Source organism: Bos indicus x Bos taurus, chromosome 18 (assembly GCF_003369695.1).
Source record: "Bos indicus x Bos taurus breed Angus x Brahman F1 hybrid chromosome 18, Bos_hybrid_MaternalHap_v2.0, whole genome shotgun sequence".
Taxonomy (NCBI): Eukaryota; Metazoa; Chordata; class Mammalia; order Artiodactyla; family Bovidae; genus Bos; species Bos indicus x Bos taurus.
In genome coordinates, this window is record NC_040093.1 from 57807441 (window position 1) to 57833408 (window position 25968).

Genomic DNA, 25968 nt, shown 5'->3' on the forward strand with positions numbered 1-25968 from the left:
TTGTGCTGCCACGGAGGAAGCGCTGCAGAAAGGATGAGGTGTGTCAGAGGACACAGAGCCAACATGCAGCTCCTGACGGCCACAGCTGGACCAGCTGGAGCAACGCAGTAAACAACAGTCCTGGCCGGGTAACTCAGAGAGTAAGATGAATATCCGTGAGTCCATACTGATATAAATAAACGGCCGAATCCATTAAAAAAAAATAGGGAGAAGGGACAGCTGTTCTTTACAGAACTCCAGCTGACATAGGGAGAAGGAATGAGGGAAGCAGAAAAATCCCCAGGAGGCAAACACCATGGCTCTAACTTCCGTGAGGCCAGCCCATTGAGGACACTCCATTAGTGGTGAAAATTTAAGGAGAAACAGTATATTCGCATATTCTCAAATTATCTGTTCCAAGATATTCATGAATTACAAAGGGAGAAGCAATGACTTTACAGTGGGGGAAACCCCACAGATGGCACCTTAACCATGTCATCAAGATTAGCATCACCAGTAATGGGACAAAGTGTCTCTCCCCCGACACCAGGCAGAGAAGGGCCCAGAAGCACTGATGAGGGACCCCCACCTCAAACGCACAACCTCAGCCTCGTCACAAGGCATCATCAGACAAACCCAGGTGGAGAGACATCCTCGTAAAAAACCATCCGATAACCTTCAAAGACTCCCCAGTACAAGGGTGGTGCCCCACGCATCCCCACTTAATTCACTTAGAGTAAGCAGAAAAGTCAGCTGCAGTTTGGGTAAAAGGTATTAGTGGATGAACTGGTGAAATAAAGTCGAATAAAGTCTGTAGTTTACTTAATACTGTACCAAAGTGAATACTACAGCATGTAAGATGTTAACAGTAGGAGAAGCTGGGTGAACGGCTTATGGGAACTCTATTTTTGCTACTTTCCTACAGGTCTAAAATTATTCCCAAATAAAAGGTTTTTGGTGGTTTTTTTGCTTTAAAACAAAACAAACTAGACTCTGCTATATAATAATGTTCACTTAAGTAAATTTGACCAATTCCCTTTCATAGCTAAAAGCATAGCCAGGTCAGAGCAGACCTCAGTTAGAGGAAATGTATGTAAGCCCTTTAGCACCACCAGTGTCCAGGCCTCCACTCACTACCGGAGCACATACAATTATTTCACTAAGAGCAGCGCTTTCTTTTTTCCCAATGCACATTCTCCCCAGACTGTTACAGTGGTACATTCCCTATTTTGAATCCCAAGAAATGTAGAAGCAGAATGTTGTCCAAGATCATGGAACAACTCAGAGGCCAAGCTGCTATAAAGCGAAGATCCGATTCCTCTAATATCTGAAAGCTAATTGGTATCAAGCAGTTTGTGGGACTGGGAATACAGCTTGGCCCCTGCCTCTGAGCTGCTTCTAATAAATAGGGAAAGGGAAAAACTAAGAGCTATCCCTGCAAAGTGAAATCGGGCCATCACTGACCTCGTGTCTTACAGGCAGTGGACCCATGAATGCTTGCACCTGAGGCTCAGCAAGTCTGAGCACGCCCACTGGCTACAGAACGCTGGGAGCACCTCTCTGGAGTGCCAGAAGATACCTCAGGTCCTCAATAGTGTCCTGCTCACAAAGCCCAGACGTAATCCAGACAGCAAAAGAGCCAGATAAATGAGAGCCCCTTCTCGGGGGACTAAACAATTAACAGACGCCAACTCTGATGACTCAGATGATGGGATTATCTACCAGGCAGGGATATGGACACAGCTAGCACAACGATGCTCAGTAAGTGAAAAAGGAAAATAGGCTTATGATGGAAAGATAGGGGACTGTGGCAGAGAAATTTTAAAAATCTAATATGCTACCTGAAGAAGGTAGAAAAGGAAAAACAAAATAAACCCAGAGTAAGTAAAAGGAAGGAAATAAGACAGGAGAAACCAATGAAACAGATCACACAATGGAGAAAATGAACTCTGATGTGCAGCAGGCTCTTTGAGAAGGTAAGTACAATGCTAAACTTTGTCAACAGAGGGCGCTGGAGGGACTGCAAGGCTGGGAGAGGAAAGGGCTTCTTCCCTGGTATCGGTGGTCTGCTCTGCTGTCTCCAGCGTGCAGGTGCTCACCTGCGGGGAGGTGCTCTGCTGGCCAGCAAGCAGCTTCCTGCACACCAGCTCTGGCCCCGGCGCCCGAGGGCTCTGCTGTATCCTGGGCCACAACACCCCTGCTCTACAGAGGTGAATCCCAGCCCTGCAGGGTCGGGAGCAAACTTCCAAGTTTGTTCCTTCCTGGGACTCTTTCCCTCGGTCCTAAAGGCTGCAGCTGCACTAGTTTCTTGACTATTTCTGCTTTCATCGGAGTCTCCTCTCACAGGTTAGCAGTTAACTCCTCCAGTTAACTCTTACTAGTTAATCATTAGGTCGGTGACCACCTAACCACCTGTTGAGTTTATGGAACGCTGACAGCTATTTTCCACACTGCAGCTGACTTTTCTGCTTATCCTAAGTGAATTAAGTGGGGATGTGTGGGGCACCACCCCTGTACTTGCGAGTCTTTGATGGTGGCACTGAGGTCTGCATGTTCCTCAGGATGCAGTGCTGCCCCTGGTTCTCTACCTTGGCAGGGGAGGAACGTTCTGGTGACTTCCACTTAACCCTTGCTCCCGTAATGGTCCCTGATCCGCAGGTCAGAGAACCATATGCGGATGTGGCCAGTGGTCAGAGATGTCTATCCAAGTACATGTTCATCAAAAGATGAAGCCGACAGGTCTTGACTTCAGAGAAGAGTTAACTGATTTATCTATTAAAAAGGAGAAGGGGAGGGCACGTGGGCTGAGCAAATGCTCAGAGGCAACAAGACACGGATGGCTGTAAGAAGCGAGCGGCACTCCAGAGCACGGCAAAGGAAGAAGTGGAAAGGCGGACGTTTTTCTCAACCTCAGATCACAGAGGGCCCCGAGGAGGCGGCTAAATCCTCATGTCTTTACTTGGCAAGCAGGGGGTAACTAGGAATAATCTCCATCTGAATGAAATGACCAAAGGCAGATGCATCTTTCAGAAGCACAAGTAGGTGAAATGTATCTGAGAGACTGGTTAGAAGGCTAAGGACACCGCACGCATGACAGGGAACTCGCTGGAGCTGTGGCAGAGAAATAAAGGTGGGTATGTGCAAAAAACACTATAGAGTTTAAAAAAAAATACGATTTGGCAACTCATGAGATGTGAAGCATAAGAGAGAATCAAAGATGACTTTAAAAGACATATAGACCACTGGGAGGATGACAGTACTAGTCTAGTACAGTACTAGAAGCAGGAGTGCAAAGAGCAGAAAGAGACACACTCGTCTTTCTGGATATATGAAGTTGTTACTGTGACTTGGTATAAATAAAGGCAATTTTTAAAAAAATTTTTGCTTTCCTTCAAACAGTTTTGCTTTTAGTCAGAAACACAGAAAATAGTAAGATGTGGCATTTTTCCAGGAAACTTTTAACCTAAAAATAGGGAACAAAGACAGGAAAGACAAGAGATTACTTAAAAACAATAAATAGTCTTCAATCTAAGGCAGGTTGTTCATTTGGCAGCAGCTTCCAAAGTATGCAAATACCACACACTTGGAAACATCTGAGCTTTAAAGAGAGAAACTACTCACAGATGTTTTCCCCCTTCTATAGGTTTTCATGGGAAAGACTAAGTTTTGAAGGCACTATTGTGTGGTATTTGAACTGGTGGTCTCTGAGGCCAGGACGCCCGAGTTCAAATGCCAGCTCTGCCACATGCTGTCTGTGTGTTTTGGGGCACATGACTCAACTTCTCTGTGTTTTGATTTCCTCATATGCAAGACAGGAATGAAAGAGTACCTGTATCTCAGAGGGCTGTTTTGAAGATTAAATGTGTTAAGTGAGGTAATATATGGCACTTAGTATCGTGTGTTTATGTTTAGCTTTATCTAGACAAGAGTCCTATATACTGACAACAGAAATCAAGCTTTCTTCATTCTATTTGTGAACAAACACTGGAGAACTTGAATATAAGCAAACTAGAGAAGTGAATTTTATTGGGAAGTACTTTAAATAGCAACGAAGAAAGTAACAGTCATGTTTAACAATTATGAACGAAAGCAAGTAATACTCTTATTGAAAGTGAAAAGTGAAAGTGAAGTCACTCAATCATGTCCAACTCTTTGCGACCCCATGGACTGGAGCCTACCCAGGCCCCTCCATCCATGGAATTTTCCAGGCAAGAGTACTGGAGTGGGTTGCCATTTCCTTCTCCAGGGGATCTTCCTGACCCAGGGATCGAACCCATGTGCCCCACATTGCTGGCAGACACTTTACCATCTGAGCCATCTGGGAAGCCCAATACTCTTATTACTTAATATTCCATAAACAGGAGACAACCTGAGAGAAATCTAAAGGTTCTAATGATGATAGCATATCAAGGGAGATTGAAAACTTCACAGCCATCTTCAAGTCCTCTACAATCAAAACAGAACAGGAAATGGTAAAACCATAAGCAACCCTGATTATTCCAGCAAGTGAGATACAGCTCTCTAGCTCACACTGTCCAAACAGTAGTTCAGTCATTATGAGTAAGGCTTATATCAATATTTTATCAGAAACCAAGTGTACTGACCCCTGCTTGTTAATGAACTTCGGCAACTGTTTTGAGATTCATTTGGGAAGGAAATTCATATACTACTTTGTAGTGTGAACAGTCAGCCCTCACAGTAACACATTATGGAAGAGAGGTGTAGAAAAGTCTTTGAAATTCTTCCCCTGTCCCAACCATAGTAGCAAGCATTCTCAAATTGCTCTCACACTTTGTCTAGTGAATTTTCCTAAGATTGTCTGCCCCCAGTAACTGAAGGGGAAAAAAAAAATAGGCTATGCAAACACCATAAAATTAAAATACATTAATAGACAACATACATATTTCTAAAATCTTGGCACCTGTGCATTGTTTACCCTAAAATACTGTGAAATTAAACATTATATTCTGGCACCCCCTTCTGGCAACACGATCGAAATGCTATCACAAGATTAACTTGAGCACAGCAATTTCCCTGTAGGATGTGAACATATTACTGCAAGAAAAACGCTGTTGGGTGGTTATAATAAAACAGGTGAGAGGAGCAAAGTGAGGGGGATTGGACCGATGCTGCAACTCCACCTCACATGTATGGCAGCCCATCAGATGATTCAAGAATCTCCAATACCACGTTTATTGAGTGTCTGATACAAGCCAGGGTGAGGCCAGAAGCTAGGACCCAAAGCTGAGCTGGAACTCGCCCCGAAGGAGCTTCAGTTCACAGTCACAATCCAAGAGACAGGCATGGGACCACAGACTGAGGAGTCCAACTCAGATCGGGAGACATGAGAAGGCCTTCTCTTGGCGGTGATCATTAAGCTGAGTTTTGAAGAAGCCAAATTAACTGGATAAGTGTGAGAAGGGAAGTTTTAGGCAAAAGGAAAAGTATGAAAGCACAGAGCTGAGCCAATGATACCATGCTTTGGAGGGAAGATACCACCCAGTGGGACTCAGGTGAAGCACCTGGGTTGAACCGTAGCAGAAAGAGTACACATAGGTCATATCACAAAAGGCCGTATCTGCTAAATTAAGGAGTTTAAACTTTCTCCTAAAAGCTATCAAAAGCATCAAGGTCTGCTCTGCACTTGAGAAACATTTTTCTCTGGCTTTCCTATGAGTTACCAAGACTTCTGAAGTCACTAAATAAACATCCGGTATGCATTAGACATAAATAGGTAAGTTCAGTGGAACAATTTGAAAGCAAAACTAAATGAAGCTAAGACATGCCTTTGAAAGCACAGAGAGAGAGCTGCAGAAGCCACACGAAGCCGTCCACATGTACCTTTTAAACTCATCGTGGTAGAACTCCGACTTGCAAGTCACCATCTCGCCCCCCTGGATGTCCTCGCGACTTCTGACACCCCCGAACACGTACAGTTCCATGGCAACTCCACAGGCCACCGCGCCAAACCTGAAAGGCACACCACGCACACACACTGAGCACTGGGTTCATCGATGTATCTCAGGACTCGACTCCCTAATTCCTCTTTTGCTTGTCTTAGCTCTGTGACATTCAGTGTTTCACAAATACATGAGTCTTCCTTTTTCAGGGTGTGGATTATTCATCTAGCGTTATATGAACCAAATGGCAAGTCAAATAAAAGGTCCGTTTAGAAGCAGGGAGAAGCGAGAGCCGGGCAAAGGGGGCTCTCCAGCCCGCCCCGCTCTCTCACCTCCTCTCTTTCAGGGGACAGATGGCGGTCCACTGCTGGGTCCGGGGGTCATAGCACTCCACAGACTCGAAGAGCTTCCCGTAGGATCCTCCGCCCATGGCATAGATTTTCTTCTTCATAGCTGCATAGCAGCCAATCTGGAAGGAGGAAGCAACAGTGGGGGAGGCGACGTTTATCATTAAAAGTTGGCTGAGTCAACACCAGCTTGGCTGGAACCCTGAGAGATTTTGGAAAAGGGTCTGACGGAGGCTGGCTTTCAAAAATGGGACAAGCATGGGTAATACATATACTGTCCTCAGGGAAGGATCAGCTCCACCTGACACTGCTCCACTAAGCGAGATAAGCACACAGCCTTGCTTTTAAAGGAGCTTTCCAAGCTCTCTTCTTTCACCACTATTTGAAGAGTCCAAGATGCCGAGTCCACAGAGCAAGATGTCACTCAACTCTTGCCCCAAATTAAGTCAGCTGGAAGGGCACACACAGTGAGTGATCATATTACCAGTGAGTCCCAGTACCTAGGTGTGAAATACCCAGGGCACTAAAAAGGCTCTGGCCTGATGATGAAATGCCCGTCTCCACCAGGGAACAGAAATACAGACCAAGTCCTGAACAGGTAATGGAGAGCCCTTAGTTTTCATTCTTTTCAGAAACCAATGGCAGTTCTTTACCTCTGGATCAATGGATTAATGCTTCCGCCCAAGTGTGTATGACGATTAAGAAAACAGGTTTGGGAGATCTGGTTCCTGCCTAGGTTAGTGCCGTCACGGAGCAGGTGTGGGCCGCAGGCACAAGAGCGCTGCCCAGAGCCCAGCGCCCCCGTGAACTCTCTACACAGCTCCCCAGCTTGGCATGTGCCTGGCAATGGTGAAGGCAAGAAGCTACCAGCAAAGGCAGACTTGCGTACTGTTAGCGCTTTAACACTATCAATCGTGTCAAAAGGCACCGTGGGAATGAAGACACAGTACCTTTCAAAGCCCGTGTGTGAGTCTCATCACGAGGTGGCTCTCACCTTTCTAACCATGGTCAGATCAGGTTGCTTTGTCCAGGTTTTAGAATAAATATCGTAACATTCCATGGAAATTAGCTCTTTTTCTCCATCTTCTCCTCCTAGAACGTACAGCATACCATCTATCTCCACAATTCCAAAATTATGTCTTGCCTGAAAAAACATGAAAGAGCTTTGTAGACAAAAGGCCAACTCTCATACTGAAAGCTGATAATCATATATTTAATACAAATGACAGGTTTTCATTACATTCCTGCAAAGAAATACAAGACTCAGAACTGTGTCTCTCAAACAGTTCTGCTTTCCCCAGAAGCTCACTCTTCTATCACAAGAGACAGAGAACCCAAGTCCAGGAATTTCCCAGAACAAGGGATTTCACACGAGGTGGATTCACAGGTAAAATCCTTACCTTTCGCTCAAGTCAGCTCATGACAAGAAAAAGAACGATTACCGCCTGGTTCCATAAAATGATTTTTGTTCAGCATGGGTAGCAGTGGCTCCCAGCTGACGTGTGACATTGTGTAAGAGCCCCAGCAACAGGCCTGCCCGTGGTCGTGGTGGGGTGGTGCGTACGGGCCTGCACGAAGGCTGCCCGCAGTGTGACACTCACCCACTCACAGCACTGACCACGCAGACAGAAGCCCTGCCATCCAAAAGTCTGAGCGAACAATTTAGAAAGGCCTAGTGTGTGAGGAGGGGCGATGTGGTATGAAGAGAAAGAAAGCAAGGGAGGCAAAAAGGGAGCTCAGGGCCGGGGGGAGGCCTTGCTAAGAAGGAGGCGGGCAGCGTGCCCCGCGGGCACCTGGCAAAGGACTGAAGCACGTGTGTTCCCAGGAGGTGGGGTGGAGGGCACAGGCATGCCAGGTAGGGGTCTTGGTGGGGCCGCTGTCTCTGTCATTTCACTCAAAGGCAGAAGCAAACGAAAGTGCTAATGGGGGTAAAAAGAAACATCAAACAAAAAAAGCAACGCTTTATTTACCTCGTTCATTGGTGGCAAAGCGGTCCACATATTTGCATCTGGGTCATACTTTTCTCCTGAGCTCAGGGTCTGCTTGTTTTCATCTTGGCCTCCAAATACAAACAAAAACCCTTCTGAAAAAATGAAAGGAGACACACAAGAAAGTTGAAGCGTAGGTTTTCAATACCCATTCCCAAGCAAATGCAAATGCCGTGAGGGCAGAGAGAGTACGTGGAGGCACCTTTTTGATGACAAGGGATTCGAGATGTTTGTCACACTTCACTCAATCCTTGATGACACAGTTAATCTGTCAGTCACTCCGACCATTTCACTTCACTCAGAATCTCTGAGCAGATTCCCACTTCTCTATGGCTTAAAAGGGAAACTGACACCACCCATCCAGTCATCAAATGACTCTTAAGTTATTTCAGTTTGTCTGTTCCATTCCCCAGCCCATATTTTAAAATAAAATAGTTTTCTTAAAGAAGAAACAGCCAAAGGGACACTGGTAAAACTGAAGGGAAATGTAGGCTGAAGAGGTTACCATGCATGGAAACCATTTTGCTCTGAGGGTATTAGCAATGTGGGAAAAACGCAAGCTTTCTCTTAATGGCTTTGAGGGCATGAAGAAAACAGAAATCTAAATCCCAGGCCCACAGAGAGTGTGGTTTCTGGCAGGAAAGCTTCTTTGAAGTTCTAACCCTCAGGAGGAAGGCCAACCAGAATGAGAAGCCAAATTTAAATATCCTTGCTTATCTAGGAAATCTCAAAATTTGAATTTGATTTACAGTAATTACAAATTAGTGTTTTTAGGCAATTGGCAGAAACAAATGCAAAACTTCTATGTAAGACAGTACCTTTATCTAAGTTTTAGAATCTAATATTCTAAGATTTTAAATCATTCAAGTTTTCCTACAAATAATTTTTAATAAAATGATCAGCACCCAGCCAAGAAACTCAGGTATATAAAGGAACTAGACTCTATGAAGATGAAGCAATAGAAACAGACAATAGGAAGTAATCTAGAAAAAGACGGCAAATTTCAAATATTAGAGTAATAAAAGAGATGATAAAACAAAAATGCTCACTATGTTATTTAAAGATAGCTCTATACGAAGGGATGGACATAGCAGGTTTGAAAAAAAGAAAATTCTAGAGGGAAAAAAAAGATGAAATAGATTGAATAAAATATTCAATGGATGGGTTCAATGGCAGATTCATCCCAAAGAAAACAAAAAGAAGGCGGAAGGCAGGGGATGGAGTAAGAAGGTCTAGCCTTGCTTAATCTGACTTCCAAAAGCAGAGGGACAGAGGAGAATAAGCAAGGACAACATTTGAAGACATAAATAAAAATTTTCCAGATTTGATGAAAGGCCAACCTTCAGAGTCAAGATGCCCAACAATCCCCAAATATGGTAAAATTTTAAATAAAATGTTCACCTAATACTGAAATGACAGGGAAAAAAGAAAAAAAAAAAAAAAAGAAAACTTAAATACAGTCCAGAGAAAAGACAGAGTTTTATATCTGACAACTGACTTAACAACTAGGAATAACAGAGGTCAGAAGAAAAATATCTTCAGTGTGCTGAACAATAATAGAGGCCAACCTAAAATTCTATACCCAGTAAAAACATCCTTTAAGGATGAAGGCAAAATAATGACATCTTTAGACAAATCTTAGACTTTGCCGTCATTAGACCCATGTTAAATTCAGAAGGATGAACTTCAGAGAGAAGGAAAATGATCCCAGATGGCAAGTTTGAGGAGTAAGAGGGAAAAAACAAAGAAGTTGGTAAATATGTGGATAAATCTAAATGAATACTACCTATAGGTGTGTATATAACATACATTAACAAAACACATATACATGTAAATATTTATTTGTAACTAACCACGTATTTTAATACTGTAAAACTGTGGAACATGAAAAATAGAGTATAAATGTACTGAGTAACTCTAGACTTTGTTAACAATACAGGATGAGGACGCTGATGTGACTTTCAAAGGGACAGAGACATAGAATATAACCTCTAATCTGGTAGAGGGAAAAAACTGAATGACAAAAAAAGTCGGTCAAGTTTTTTTGAAAAAAAGGCAGGAAAAGAAGAAACATGGAATAGGCTGGACACATAGGAACTACTCAATCATTTCACAACTTTGGTCAACATGATTGGAAACAATTCCTCTCCTCACTGCTTCAAGTTTCTGAAACAACCACCCCTCTAGGAAACCTGAAAGTTAGTGATACAGGAACCTTTGTGGTAGGTGTGCATGTGCGAAAATTATGAACAACTATACACATTATGGGGGGAAAATTTAAGGAAGGTAAGTCTGAGAAAAAGAACGAGAAATCAGACCCACATTCTGTTGCCTACACCACTCCATTCAGCTGACTACCGTTGATGAAAACATCGATAATCGTGGAACCTACAGTTTCATTTTCAGTCCACAGCTTTAGCCATGCCTACAGTACAGTACAGTGTGGAAGAGCTTAAAAATGTTATCGTAATGTTAGTGGGCAAACAGAGACTACGAAAGAAGAGTTCCAGGAAGACTGCGGACAATAGTTGGAACGAAGTGAAACGGCACCTGCGGGATGAAGCCAGCAAGGTAGTGAGAACTTCCAATAAGGCTCCAAACTAAAACATACTTTCTGTAGTAAAGTAACTTCAAGCCAGAACTAATTTAAGTAATATTTTCTCAAGTCTCCTATGAAATGCCTGCTCTTACACGACACTCTTACTTTGGGTGTGTGTTACATGCTGTAACTCTACCCTGCGGGCTCTCCAAGCTGGGGCACTAGCATGGCTCAAGGAGATCCGCATCTCAGATGTGATCATCCGGCCAGTGGGTGGTAAGGGTCACTCAGCTCTGCTCTTCCAGCAGTTAAGTCATCCAATAAAAATGCTCCGCTACTGACACCTTAAAAACAGCTACATATTTAAGACTTGGGAACAGTAAGGACTGGTCAGAAGACACTCTTCTTACCACAGTCTTGAAAGCTAGAGCCACGCTGAACATGTCCCCATAGAGAGGCAATATCTTTAAGGGGTTCTGCGTCATCCTGCACAGCACTGAAATCACGTCTCCCTTGATCTTGTGTTTAAGTGAAGCAGATGAGGGCACGGTACCTGCTGAGAGGACCCCGTGGTTGATTCTGGGCATGCTTAGAGGGGCCAGTTCGATCCACAGCTGCCGATTGGGGTCGTAAAGGGGGCACATACATCGCATCGCTGCCGTTGGCTTCCGCGAACTAAGGGGAGGCAGATGATCAGTCAGCAGTTAATATGTTTATATTCTGCTTAGAAAAACCACGGCGAGTTTTACTGCTCTCAAGAATGTTTCAAACATTAAAAAAAAAAGATCGATTGCTATTTAGGCTTTAGATACTGAGAACTGTCCTGAGTTCTTGTGCACCTGGAAATCTCTCTTCCCTTACTTAGACCACAGCTCACGGCCATGCTTACACTCTCTCCTCTCCACCCACGGTCACGATGCACTCCGAGTAGCCGCGGGGCTTGAAGCTGGCCAGCATGGCCTCCCCCTGCTGTGGCTGGCTGAGGGGGATGTTGCTGCACTCCTTGACGATCTCGCGGACCAACGGCTCATTGAGCATCTGCTCCCGTAAGTAGCTCGAGTCCAACCCTGAAACCCACAGCGCTGACATGACATCCTTCATGTGGACCTGCAGAGTAGGGTGGAAAGCACGGGGAGGAGAAAGGGAGAGTGTGCATTTAGAAGGGACATTTTCCGACTCATAGCAAACTACAAGTGTTGATGAGTCAGATGATCAACAGGCAAGGAGTAAGGGCCAGTGCTGCCTGAATGTGTGAGGCGGCCCCTTTCCTTTCTACTTCCTCTGGCCTCGATAAACAGAAGTTTAACTTAAAATAGCATCACTTCAGCATCACTTTGCTGGATCACTGCAAAGTTTCAAGAAGCTTCCATTACACCCTACAGGGTTCCCACGGCAACAGGAAAACCTACAAGAACCCCGCTATGATTTGCTTTATCTCACTAACTTGGATGTGCTATGAGTTATACCCCATTTATACAAATATTGGTTACAGAAAGAGCTTGACACAATATGTCAACTAGATAATGAAAATGTACCAACATCAAAATTATAAGAAAAATCTGAAAAAGCTCAAGTTCCAAAGACAAAAATCGTGACAACTGTGTAATCATTTCTTCAGGAATTACTACTAAAAATGATCTAACATGTATAATATAAATTACATGCTTTTCATACTCAATCATTAAATTTGAACCAAATGACTACAGCACTGTACATATGTTAAGGCGACTAGTTTTTCTGGGCTTTGGAACCGTCATTTTAAGGTCCACTTGTCTATACCCTGAGTAGTAAAGGCCAGCAGTCCTTACAGCGTCAAGCTGGGATTAACCAAAGAATGAGGAACTGCCTTTTCTTTCCCAGCAGCCACTCCACCTTTGACACCCTCATCACTTTAAGGCAAGAAGAGGGTCACAGAGAAGCTGCTTCAGTGGTGCTGTCAAGTTGGGAAACTCTTCTCTCCTCTTTCCTAAGCTGCCCCACCACCAACGTGGAAAACAACACTAACTGTGCCACCTGAGCCGAGGCTAGGAGTGCGGTTTCCCAGTGGACACAGCTTACGGGCCTACAGAATTAAAAAATTACAAGCTGATCGTTAACATGTAAATCAAGGATTACTAAGAACAATTAAAAACGCACTTATGCATTTTGAAAGCCTGTCTGTAATGTAATATATTTATTTTGGAGCTAGCCTCTAGGATATACACATGAGATTCAAAGCCCTGTGATGTAAAGGCTAAAGCACCCTCCCTAATGACCTCAAACCTGATATCCTCTAACACATTTCCCATTAAAAACAACATTCGAAGGATGTCAAGTCACTTTTAAGTGTTAATATTTTCATTGCTATATGATGAACTACACTCACTCTGGTAGACGGATCTGAAAAAAACCAACTGCTTTAGAGAGCCTATGGGAAGATGTATAACAGGTCATGGTTTAGATCACAACTCTAAGTTTTTCAAGTTGGAGGAGAAAGATAAAACATGTAGAACTGGGGTGAAGAACAGACACATACGAATAAGTGGAATGTCCAAGTCAGAGCATGCTATAAGGTACCTTTCTTATTTCCGTATCGTGCGCTATCCATCGGATGACCGCTTCAAACACATATTTTTCGTTGCCGACGTTTAACTTCTCGAGAGAGATCACCTCCTTCAGCTTCTGCGGACTCAGCTCGAGGAACTCCTCGGTGCTGCTGACGTCCCGGAAGTGGGTCTCCAGGTACTCGGTGGCCAGGTAATGCACGTGGTGCAGGCAGTAGTGTAGCGCGAAGTCGCGGATGCCGATGCAGTTCTCGGCGGCGATGCAGCCCTCCAGGAACTCGCAGCACAGCGCCTTGAGGTCCGTCAGCAGCAGCAGGTCCGCCGCCTGCACCACGTCCTGGATGGTGTCCTCGTTCAGCCGGATCTGGAAGGACCGTCGCGGACAGTTTGTATCTGGGCGTGTACATCTAGAACCCACACCACTAATCTAGCAGGCCAAACCACGGGAGCTCCACTTTTGCAGGTCAAAGGCAACTGAGGATTGGCAGATTTCACTCGGTTCAACTTTGCTTTCAAGAGCAGACAGAGGGCCCGAAGGTACCTGGGGACGACACAGACTGTGCGTGGCTGGTCAGCTTCTCCCAGTTTTTCCCTCACTTTACCCACATGAGCCACCACAGCCCTTCTGAGTGAACTGTCCACGGTGCTCATGCTTAACTCGGAGGAAAACCTTAAATGACTGAAATGCTTATCAGGAAGTCGCAAGTTCTGCAATTCTATGGTAAACGGAAAGGGATTTCTATAAATGCGAGCTCTTCAACTAATGAAAATCTTTCCTCCAAATAAATTAGGATCCCTCCTCTTTCCACACGGTATTCGAAAGATACCATGTGCCCCTGAAGAGAGGGAGAGCCACGCTGCCTGAGGCGCTGCCTTCGGGACACCAAGCACCGTACTCGGTGCGAAGGATACCATTTGCTCTCAAAGCTACCTTCTGGAATAAATCCCCCCAAAGTTCCACTGCGAACATTTGCTTTTCCTTAATCTTCTTCATTGTCTGATTGATGCTTCCTCCTCTACCCCCTTCAGTTTTTCTATGCCATGGCGAGGCAACATAAAGACACAGGCCCCTAAAATACTGCCATGATCACAAACGGCCCACACTCGCCTACGGCATGGGTGCTTATCCTCCACAAGGAAACGTGGAGGAGGGATCTCACAGCGAAGTGCAGCAAGAAACATTTTACCACGATTTGAGATGCACATGTTTGGCACCACAGGTAAGTAAGATCTCCAAGTTTCAAATGCAAGCCTGAACATGAATACGCTCTAACTGGCTTCTAACCTGTCATAACTGTCGCTGAATTGATTTTACAAGCTAGCTAAGAGTTGGGTCCTATGTCTGGTTTTTTGATGCCTCAGAGCATCGCCAGTATTTTTAGGGCTGTCCCCAAACTGATTTGAGTGCATTTATTTTAAATAATCATATACATAACCTTACTTTCACACACTCACCACCTAGTGTTTAGAGAAACAAGAAAGTGGTAACATTGTGAAATGAAACAGAAAGCTTCAAAGAGGATGATGGTCACCGAGTGTGATTCTGGACAGAATGAACGCTGAGAGAAAAGTAAGGAGTGTACTCAGAATACTTATGCAGGAGACAGAGCCTTTACAGATGGAAAATCAGAAGAATGAGAAGGAAGGAGAGAGAGAGAGAGAGAGCAGGACACGCGCCCTCAAGAGGAGCAGAGAGAAAACGCACTCTCGTATAACCAGGCACAAAGTACATCAGCATCCTCCTAATTCAAACCCAGATCGTTAAGTCTTCATGCTACCCTTTAAACCACATGAATAGTGGGGTACGGGGGGACAGAGGAGGGCAAAGAAAAGGAAAGGATCCCTAGCCACTGACCACTTCCTTCCTTGGGTTTCATGAAATTCCCAGAAATGTAAGTGGGTACAGAGAGTAAAGGGTACAGAGAGAGCAGGAAAGAATGAGGGGGACAGGACCGAGGCACTGAGAACAACGCAGGCGCCCGTCACCTGAGTCTTGAAGTCTTTACCTCTAGAGAATAATCCCCACCGCCCACTGAGGCTCCCGGGTCCATGCCATGGAGACAGAACGAGTTCCCTGAGGGTGTGGGTCCAGGGCAAGACTGGAATGGAGGTTTAAACACCAGCAGTGAGGGGGCATCCCACATGTACACGTCTCAGACTGGAAGGAGGTGCTCAGGACGGGAGAAACAAAGCCTGGATCTGGGTAAATCAGCCTGCTTTCAAGGGCAGACCCCGGAAGAAAGCGCTCGGGTGCCGCGTGTGGCAGGAGATGCAAGTCAAGCCCGCAGTGACGGAAGATGGAGGGGACGGGGCTGCTCGGCCTCACCCTGAGCCTGAGGGTCTACTCAGTCCTCCTTCCTCTGGGTCTCAGCATACCTGCCCACTGAAGATGTAATCCAGGATCTCTCTCATAACCATTACCGATATCCCTTCAAGTTCAATCTTATAGGTTGATCCATCATCTTTTGGAGGATTATAGTTTAACTTTGTCCTAAGAAAGGGAAAAAAATGTAAAATTTCTATGAAAGAACAGAAATAGCTAGAAATATTTATGCACTAAATACTCTACAAAGTATATGATACTTATCGATATATGAATCCCATCTAGAACATTTGGCTTGTTAACTTTGGAGCAACATATGTTCTATGACTTTCAACTGCAAAGTACTTGTTCAAGGGTTCAGTGCTTCCTCTTAAAAGACAAGCGAAACAGACAACCAAAGCACTGAGGGCGTGTGAGTAAGGGTCTCTATTTCACCTGGGGAACCCAGGCCCTTTAGGCTTATTTTTTCCTATTTAATTATCCAGCTATTTTCAATGATGTAACAAGGACCCCACACATCCACCACACAAAACAAAAGCTAGAAGCTCAACAATAACCTGCTTCTAACCAAATCATCCTCCCCATCGGTTCATTCCCCTCCTTCTTTATCTGAAGTAACTATTAAACCAAATCCTGTATTCAAGTTTTCCGTTTAAAGTTTTCGATTTTATAAAAGTGTTTCATGCTGTCTGTAATCTTCTGGGGCCGTTTTCATTTACTATTGTATTGCTGAGTCATTCATCTTGCTGAGTATCACACTTTTTTTTGGCTGTATAATAGGCCCCTTTCCAGTGGATGGGCCCCTGGGCTGTGGCTCCGGGTTTGGCGTACTGTGAACAGTACTGTGAGGCATTCTTGTGCATGTCTCCTTTTGTAATATGCTGAAGAATTTCTCTTGGGTTTATCCCTGGGGGTAGAATTAAGCTAAATTCTTTTCCAAAGTATGAGCTAATACTCAATATATTCTGCCCAGTAGCTGGAGCAGTTTTCGGCCTCATCTGGTGTGGGTAAGGGGACTGTGCGGACCTGCAAATTCTACGACACTTGTCTCTGTCCCACTTCCTACTCCTGCCCGTCGATGAGTGAAGTGTGGTCTCTGGTGTGGTTGTGACCCGTCTTCCCTCACTACCCAGGTGCTGAACATCTCTTCACAGGTCCGTGGCCACACGTGGCTCCTCTTTCATGAAATACACGTTCAAGTGTCATTTTTAATTGAGTTCACTGCCCTTCTCATAATGAGGTGCAGGCCTTCTTTAGTAAACTCTTAGTAAACCTTGGCAGACTTGATACTTTTTTTTTTTCCCTACAGTGATGAACAAGTTGAAGAATAATTTTTCACAGTCAGTGCTTTCTGGGTCTTATTTAAGAACAGGTCCTTTACCCAAGGTCTAAAAGATGCTCCTAATTTAGCAGCGAGGGACGTTAAGACACACTTAAGCCACACTTAGGAACCTGCCCAAAGGCTTGGAGTCGGCAGGATGAGGCAGCCGTGGAAGGAGGGTGAAGGACGAATTAAGTGCAGAACAACAGATGGACAGAGTCTTAGCAAACAGGTGAGTTCCCAGATGCTTGCTCCACGTAGGTAACGACTCCCCTGCCCTGCTGAGGAAGGCTGCCCAGCTCCAGTGGAAGACGGCTGATGTCCTCTGAAAGGTGTGCAATGGAGAGTAGTTTAACTGGTCAAAATGCCGACCAAATATCAGGACTGAATAGATATTTTCATCTATACAAAGTCTCAAAACAAATGATCTTCCATGCAACACTTCTCAGAATGCTGTTCCATAAACTGCCCCAGAAAACATCCAGAAAGAGGGAAGATTTTGAACAAAAAAAGACATGATCCAACACAAGAAAGCAGGGAAGGGAATGGTGAAGGGATGACCCTAAGGATAACAGCCCTGCACCAGCAGGAGGAAGCTGGTTCACTCTGGGGCAACAGGAGGCCTTGGGAGGCCTTTAGGCAGGCGGAATAGATGGAATATATACCGCATCTGAAGGTAGAGAGAGGATATTTAGACAACTCTGCCTCCCCCCTACATTCCGTATCTGCGGTTCCTGCCTCTGTAGTTTCCCCTGAACTAATAATTTTACACAAAGGCAAGTCTTTTCTGCTCGCTGAACTCTAGGTGTATCTATACAAGTGACACTTTTATTACAAGTGAAGAAAAAATTTTTCAGTCAATTCTCAATCAAGAGAGACAGCAGAAGTGCTAAGAATCACACTGAAATCACTAACATTGGGCTCTACAATGTACTGTACGCAGACGCGTCCTCAGGGAATGTTTCACTGAGGATGGTGTCAGTATTTCTAAGTCGCCGTGCTGGCCATTACCATATCGCCTCTTTGGCGCCGAATCCACCCTTCTTGCAGGCTCCGTGAAAACCGATCTGAGCCTTCTGAGGGGTGAACTGGCAGGGTGCAAAGCGGAGGGTGCGAAGCGGAGGGTGCTGGGGAGACACCGCAGGGGGAGGCTCTGCCGCCTGGCCCTGGTCCCGCAGCCGGGCAGGCTCCTGGGGCTACGGCTGCCCGTGCCGCCCGGCAGCTTGCCCTGGCACTCCTGGAGGCAGTTTTGCAGTAAACTGTCTCTGCTGAGACTCCTCCCTGTGAGCAGCGTTCCCCGGCACCACAGTGGACAGACTTCTGGCGCGTTCCAGAGGGCTGACCTCAAGCAAATTCCACCAGTGTGGCTTTTCTGCCATGCGTTGATCTGTCCTGGCCGATCAACTCTGCATCTCAGCTGCTCCTTACGTCGGCTACACCTTGAATTTGTAGAGTTTCCTCTTTGTGGCCAATCCCTCATTACTCTATAATCTCTTATAGTTAAATATTCTTTAAACTTTTGTTGCTCAGATTACTCTGTGGCGTCTTAATCCTGACTAGATGCAGTCTTGAACATATTTAAAGGCACTAGCTGCAAAATGTGTTCACACAGAGGAGCGCCACCTAGAATTCGAGTGGTTCCAACCAGAGCTGGCTGTGCTGGCCCACGGGCTGCGGAGAGCGTGGGGGGAGGCGGGCCAGGCTGATGGGGAAAGAGGTTCTGAAGAGGCTGATCAGCGTGCCCCCTTTCTACTTTTCAGCCATGTGACTGGACTTTTTTTTTTTAGATGATTATACAGTCATCTCTTGGTATCCTTGAGGCAATGATTCCAGGACCCACAGAGATACCACAATCTACAGACTCTCAAGTCCCTCAGTCAGCCCCCCACACCTGCATCTACAGGTTCAACCAACCATGGATCATGTACAACTGACCTCTGAACAACATGGGTTTGAACTGCATGAGTTCACTTACATGTAGATTTTCTTCAATTAACCCATATATCAGTAAACCCATGCAACACTGAAAAAAAAAAAATCCACATATATGGACCCGCACAGTTCAAACCCACATTGTTCAGGGGTCAACTACTGCTGCGTGTTTTCACAACGAAAAAGAATCGCTTTTAAAGAGTACAGTTTCCTGGGGCTTCCCTGGTGGGTCAGTGGTTAAGAATTTGCCTGTCAAGGCAGGGGACATGGGTTCGATCCCTGGTCAGGGAAGATCCCACATACTGTGAGGGAACTAAGCCTGTGTACCACAGCTACTGAGCCCACACGCCACTTATCGCATCTAGAGAAAGCCCGTGCATAGCAACAAAGACTCACCACAGCAAAAAAATTAAATTACTAAATATATATATGTATTTTTTAAAGGTACAGTTTTATTTCAGCAGCTGGCAGGGTATAGTCAATGGCTAGGTGAAGTTGCTCAGTCGTGTCCAACTCTTTTTGACCCCCTGGACTGTAGCCCACCAGGCTCTTCCATCCATGGAATTTTCCAGGCAAGAGTACTGGAGTGGGTTGCCATTTCCTTCTCCAGGGGATCTTCCCAACCCAGGGATCAAAGCTGGGTTTCCCGCATTGCGGGCAGATGCTTTACCATCCGAGCCACCAGGGAATCCCAATGGCTAAGAGAACAGAAAAAAAAAACATTTCCTTAAATATTGACCATTTCAGACGTCTATAAAATCTGACCCTTTTCAGAGTCCGTGAAAACTGAATCACTGTACTATTGAAGTCCTTAAATGTCCGAGGGTCAAATCACAAAACTTTATTTTAATTACAGTTTAAATTCAGATCCAAAATTTCCCACCTTCCTGTCCCTCTTATATTATCATGGCCAGGTGACAACTCACAGACCAACACCAGTCTGCAGGTTCCAGGAGGCTGATGTCCATTTGTCTGTCAGGAATGTAGTCAAAGTTGGCTGTTAGTCCCTTCCATCTGAGACGCTAAAAGTCGCTCAGACCTGTTGTGAAACTCTCTTGCTTCACAGCCCATGACCATTTGCAATGACTTCCTTCTTTCTTCTCTTAGATAGTCACCATCCTTTCTCACCGATAAACCTTATAAACTTGTCTTATTCCTCCTCCTTTTGTCTTCACTTCCCTATCTCCCAACTAAATCTCTACAGTTTTTGTTCCATTGTTTCACGTTTGTTTCCTCCAGTAAGTACCCTCATTTTCCCAATATCTACCAACATATTTCCTCCATACTTTCCCTTTTTTATCTAGAACTTTCTCAATCATTTCTATCTCCCTTGCCACATATCGCATATAACTGAGAATTCAGTGAACTGGACTGAATGAGTTAATTTTAAAAAAGAAAAGGCTAAGCCAAAGAGCTAATAACTGACGGCTTTGTTTCTATAGTTAGTCCATATATGTGTTGTCGTCGTCTAGTTGCTAAGTCGTGTCCGACTCTTTTGCGACCAATGGACTGTAGCCCATCAGGCTCCTCTGTCCATGGGATTCTCCAGGCAAGAATACTGGAGTAAGTTGCCATTTCCTTCTCCAGGGGATCTTCCCAACCCAGGGATCGAACCCAGGTCTCCTGCATTGGTGGGTGGCTTCTTTACCACCCACCAGGGAAGTCCAGTCCATATATAATAGCAGGTAAATCAACTCCTTTTTTAATTGAAGTACAGTGGATGTACAATGTTATAAGCTACAGGTGCACAATATAGTGACTCACAGTTTTTAAAGGTTACAGTCCATTTACAGTTATTATAAAACACTGGCTATATTCCCGTGTTGTACAATATATCCTTGTGGATTACTTTACGGATAATGGACTGTACCTATATTGCTGCTCTCCCTCTTCTCTCGTTTTCTGTCTCTGCCCCAGGTTTGGAATCATACGTGAATTCATCCATCGGAAATCACAATATCCTTGCTTTTATTACTATGTGACGTCAACTAACAAACTCTCCCAGAAGCTGCAGTAGTCTTAAAATACCACTTTGAGAGTTTCATAAGACTCTTTACAACAAGGAATAGTGGGGAGTATTCTAAGACAGGGCCTCCGGCATTTAGATATAAACATCCACGCCTGTCACGTTCTTGCCCAGTTTTCTGTTTCCAGGGCAGGGTGCTCCCCCCTCACTATCCCTACTCTCCCGTTTGTAGAGAGAAGAGGTTAAATGAGGTGACTTGAGAGCTCCCCCATCCCTGAACACTCCTGGGCTGAACTGCTGAAACAGACCCAAGAGTTACTGTGGAGACTCTGCTCTGGAGACGCATCTGTTGAGTCCTAGATGATACAGTCCAGCCAACTCAATCTGTTTCCGAGGATTTACAACATGCCTCCTGTGGGTGACGCGGTATGAGTTCCTTTTCCCTCCAATTACCTACTCTCTGGGCAAGAACATATTTTCTGTTCTATTAAACAGAAGCGAAATAAAATCAGCTTTGCTTTCTTTTGACAACACTGAAAAGAGGTATAATAAGAAAAAACTCATTGCCTAATAAAGAAGCTGGTATTATTCAGTTTTACATCTATGAAAGAGGTCCATGACTTTTAAATAAGTGTTAACAGAGCAAAGTCCTCTGCTGGTTATACACTGTCCTCTTCTAACAGGCTTCCAACGGCTGGGAAAGTTCAGTTGAGCCTAGATGTCCTAAGGAGCACCCGGATCATCAGGTCTGGTCCTCCTCCTCAGCGCAGACATTACTGACACTGGGATTTGAGGTGACAGTGACACAGAAGACATCTAAGTGACTTTCCTTCCCCTCAGCTGCAAAGGCTAGTCTCCAATAAGAGCAAAGAAACCTGCTCCGACAGGATATACGAGAATGCAATGCTCAGGGAGTCATGCTTCACGGGAACTCCAGGGAGGGCAGTTCACGGGCACTACTCACACTGTTTCCAATGATTCCCGTCACACCGGGCAGCTCCCAAGAGCAGAGGGCGGCGGGCTCAGCAGCGCGTATGCCCACGGAGGCCCCCCTGATGACGTCTGCACTGCGGGGAGTCTGTCTTACGGACGCCCCCTCAAGTCTTCATGAGCTCCTAAAAGCCACACCCAAAATGCGCCTTTTGGGCAGGAACCTCAGGGCAGTGACGCTGGTCAGTACGCTACCACGACGGTGGACACTGATCACCCTGCGTCTGCCCAAACCCACAAAATGCACACCAAGGGTGAAGCCTAGTGTCCACCACGGACCCTGGGTGGTGAAGGGGACGTGGAGGGTCGTCGGTCGTGACCGAGGCTCCCCGCTGGTGGGGGAGGATTTGCGCGCGTGCCGGTAGGCAGCTATGGAACCTCTCTCTTCCTCTCAGTTCTCCTATGAAATTCACTCTAAAAAGAAAGTCTACTTTTCAAATGATTTTTGTTTTTAGTCCCAGTTGACTTCATGATATACGTATGTGCAGGCAATATTTCCATCAACCGACGGCATCCTCTCAGGACAAGGCTTGCTTTTTGGCAGCTGGGAATGCAGGAACCCGTCTATCTCCCGGCTCCCACCCGCTGAGAACTCCATCCACCCGGGGGACATGCATTTGCACAGACGCCTGACACGTGACCACGCGTCCCAGAGGGAGGCCCAAGGAAACCCTGGGGTGCGCAGCGGGATACGAAGCAGGTGCAAAGAACAACCTCTAGGAACCCCCCCACATGGCACCTGGACCTACACGGGCCAGCTGATCCCCACGACGCTCCACCTACAGGGCCCTGCAAAGGCAACGGGCAGTGAGGAGAGAAACCAGAGAGAGCTCAGGTCGTGGTGTTGTGTGACCCGTCTGGGAACTGCCACCAGCGCAGGGGGTGCCATGAAAAAAACCAGAAATGGGGAGCAGGGTCACATTTCTCTATTACTCTTAAGAATTGAACATGATTACAAGAGTGGGTCCAATGTTATTTTCCTTTGTTATTTCCTTTAATTTCCTCTAATCATTTCTCTCTGCATCCCAGTCTTTTTTTTTTTTCTTCTACTCAGAGAGAGTGTGGTTTTTACTTATTTACCATCAAAACTTTTCCCCTCATATAGATCCTGGCATGACTCATAATTCTAATGGATTTTAAGAGTAGCTCCCCAACCTGCTTCCCGGAGAGCTTTTACAGATAAAGCAGGTCCTAGACCGATGATGTCAGGTCCAAGACAGTGTATATTTTCAAAGTTTCCCAGCTTAGTCTGATGTGTGCCCTCCTGCCTGGAATATTCTGTCTGCCTCCCACTTGCCTGATTAGGGGAAGATTTACTCCTTCACTGACTTTAGGTCTCTGCTCCGGTAACACCCACAAAGAGCGGCCCAGGTACTGTGTTATCTAAAATAAAACCCCTTTCCCCTCCCTGCTTTATTTCTCTTCCTAGAATTTGCCACTATTAAATAGACGGTGTTTGTCTCATGCCTATGCCTCTGAAAGCAAGGACTCTGGCTCCCTGCTCTACCCCATCAAGCGTCTGAAGGGGATGTGGGAAACATCAGGGACTTGGTAACAGCACACAGCCAGTGGGTTTCAGCGCTGCAGTGATCAGCTACTGTGCTCGTCTGGGTCCAAAACAAAAGCAGCACCAGTGTTCAGAAACCGGTGTTCTGAACCAGTGTTCAGAAAGCAGACGTGCGTCAGCCACGCAGCTCAACGCTCCCCTGCACGGCGCCCGCGGGCTGGTCCACACTGGGGGAAGGGGACGCTCTCGCCGGCCTCCGCCCCGGGTGTGCTGCAGTCAGCAATTCAAGAACTGAAAGCTCAAACGTTCCACCACCCAGAGGCCCCCGAGGAAATCATCGGCCTTTGTGCTGAGGCCCAAATGGACACTGGCCGAAGGGGAGGCCTGTCCTCTGTGCATAAGCCCAAATGCCTGGTTCAGTGCCGTCCCCGCACATCTCTGGTGCACCGCGCAGAAAATTAGCAGCTACAGAGTGATGGGCACATATGAAGCTTAGGAAAGGGTTCCAGAAAACCAAAGGTTACTGTTTGGGTGTCTGCCCACCCACCCAGCCCCCAGTAATGAGGCCAAAGCAGAGCCACTTCGTCACAGAGGATGCCTCCACGGTCTCCACCCGCCCCGACTACCTCCCTGACCCAGAGCCCGCGAGGATTCACAAAAACGCTTTCCATCTTCCTCCTCTTATCACATCATCCGCTCTGAAGACGAAATACAGCGTTTCATATTTAGATCTGCTCTGAGTAACCACATCCAGTGACATCAATATCTGGAAGAAATATGAAAACACAAAATATCTGCCTTCCAGAGTCGTGTGATTTGAACAAAAGAGAAATCTATCTTAGGGAAGATGATGTCTCCTGAAATAAGAGAATGTGGAAAAGTGTGAAGTACCCCTCAAACAGGGACAGCTCAAGGAAACTGCAGAGTGAGAGTCAGGGTGTGAGTCTGGGGGACAGGGAGGGCGGGACGGTGGGTGTACACGACCGTAGGGGACATTAATTATTCCTGCAGAAATGCAGCAATCGCCAGAGGGAAAGATGTACAGACTACAAAAACCAAATCCATAAAAATGGTGACTCTGTTTTGCACGGCATTCAGCACTGGACATGGATTTAAAAACTGGACCTCAACCAGCTGGTGGTCCCCACCCTTGAGAAACTGACCAGCCCCACTTCTAACCACGGTTTAATGTCAGTGAAACGAAATGGTGCCGGCCATTTCTAGGAGTCTTGAGTTTTAAACTTGCTCATCTGAAGCCTCTGGATGAAGTACCCATTACTTTATTCTACAATAAATGCTTTGTCCCAGTCTGCTGAAAGCCTGTTTCTCCCTCTGCTGTTCTTATCGTGGTAATCGTTTCATTTCCTGCCCAGCTGCTTACCCCTAAAATTTAGAAGACTTTACTAATAAAATACAGAAGGAGTGACAGTTACACAGGGTACTTGGATGCTGAAACTAGGGAGGGAAAGTTGGTGGGGAATAGAATGTTCACATAACCTCCAAGTCTCACCCCTTAAGTTACATGTTAATTACAACGAAAGGCGTGAGATTAACCCAGGAGACACCATCTCTAACCATGTGATCAAACCAACACTGACAACGTCGGGACAAGTGGCTATCCCAGGCCCCTGATGCCACGCACCCAGGACGCGCCACCGCCCCTGTGCTGTTCTGGACAAAAACACATAGTAACGTGAGGAAGAACTAAAGAGCCTCTTGATGAAAGTGAAAGAGGAGAGTGAAAAAGCTGGCTTAAAGCTCAACATTCAGAAAACGAAGATCATGGCATCCAGTCCCATCACTTCATGGGAAATAGATGGGGAAACAGTGGACACAGTGGCTGACTTTATTTTGGGGGGGCTCCAAAATCACTGCAGATGGTGACTGCAGCCATGAAATTAAAAGACGCTTACTCCTTGGAAGGAAAGTTATGACCAACCTAGACAGCATATTCAAAAGCAGAGACATTACTTTGCCAACAAAGGTTCATCTAGTCAAGGCTATGGTTTTTCCTGTGGTCATGTATAGATGTGAGAGTTGGACTGTGAAGAAGGCTGAGCACCGAAGAATTGATGCTTTTGAACTGTGGTGTTGGAGAAGACTCTTGAGAGTCCCTTGGACTGCAAGGAGATGCAACCAGTCCATCCTAAAGGAGATCAGTCCTGGGTGTTCACTGGAAGGACTGATGTTGAAGCTGAAACTCCAATACTTTGGCCACCTGATGAGAAGAGCTGACTCATCTGAAAAGATCCTGATGCTGGGAAAGATTGAGGGCAGGAGGAGAAGAGGATGACAGAGGATGAGACGGTTGGAAGGCATCACCGACTCGATGGACATGAGTTTGACTAAATTTTGGGAGTTGGTGATGGACAGGACGGCCTGGCAGGCTGCAGTCCATGGTGTCGCAAAGAGTCGGACACGACTGAGCGACTGAACTGAACTGAACCTCAAATGAATTTTAAGAAATCAAATAGACCCAAGTTGAAAGACCATGCAGGAGAATCTGCACTTCACCTGGAGGGGAAATGGAGAAACCTCTTTACTTGAAATAATTTTGGACTCACGGGAAAGTTTTAAGTTGTAGGGTTCTTGTATACCCTTCATGGAGCATATCTACTAATGTTAATAAACTT

General features: G+C 45.7%; 1 protein-coding gene across 1 annotated transcript in view; it reads right to left on the reverse strand.

The window, feature by feature from the left end:
* GAN (gigaxonin) overlaps window positions 1–25968 on the reverse strand; it is a 52318-nt gene that overhangs the window by 10319 nt on the left and 16031 nt on the right. The window contains exons 2-9 of the mRNA XM_027513946.1: window positions 15673–15787; window positions 13310–13660; window positions 11643–11860; window positions 11307–11428; window positions 8197–8309; window positions 7221–7370; window positions 6212–6348; window positions 5821–5949 (exon numbers count right to left, since the gene is read on the reverse strand). Coding sequence (XP_027369747.1) covers window positions 5821–5949; window positions 6212–6348; window positions 7221–7370; window positions 8197–8309; window positions 11307–11428; window positions 11643–11860; window positions 13310–13660; window positions 15673–15787 — 1335 coding nt within the window. The remainder of the gene's footprint in view (window positions 1–5820; window positions 5950–6211; window positions 6349–7220; window positions 7371–8196; window positions 8310–11306; window positions 11429–11642; window positions 11861–13309; window positions 13661–15672; window positions 15788–25968) is intronic.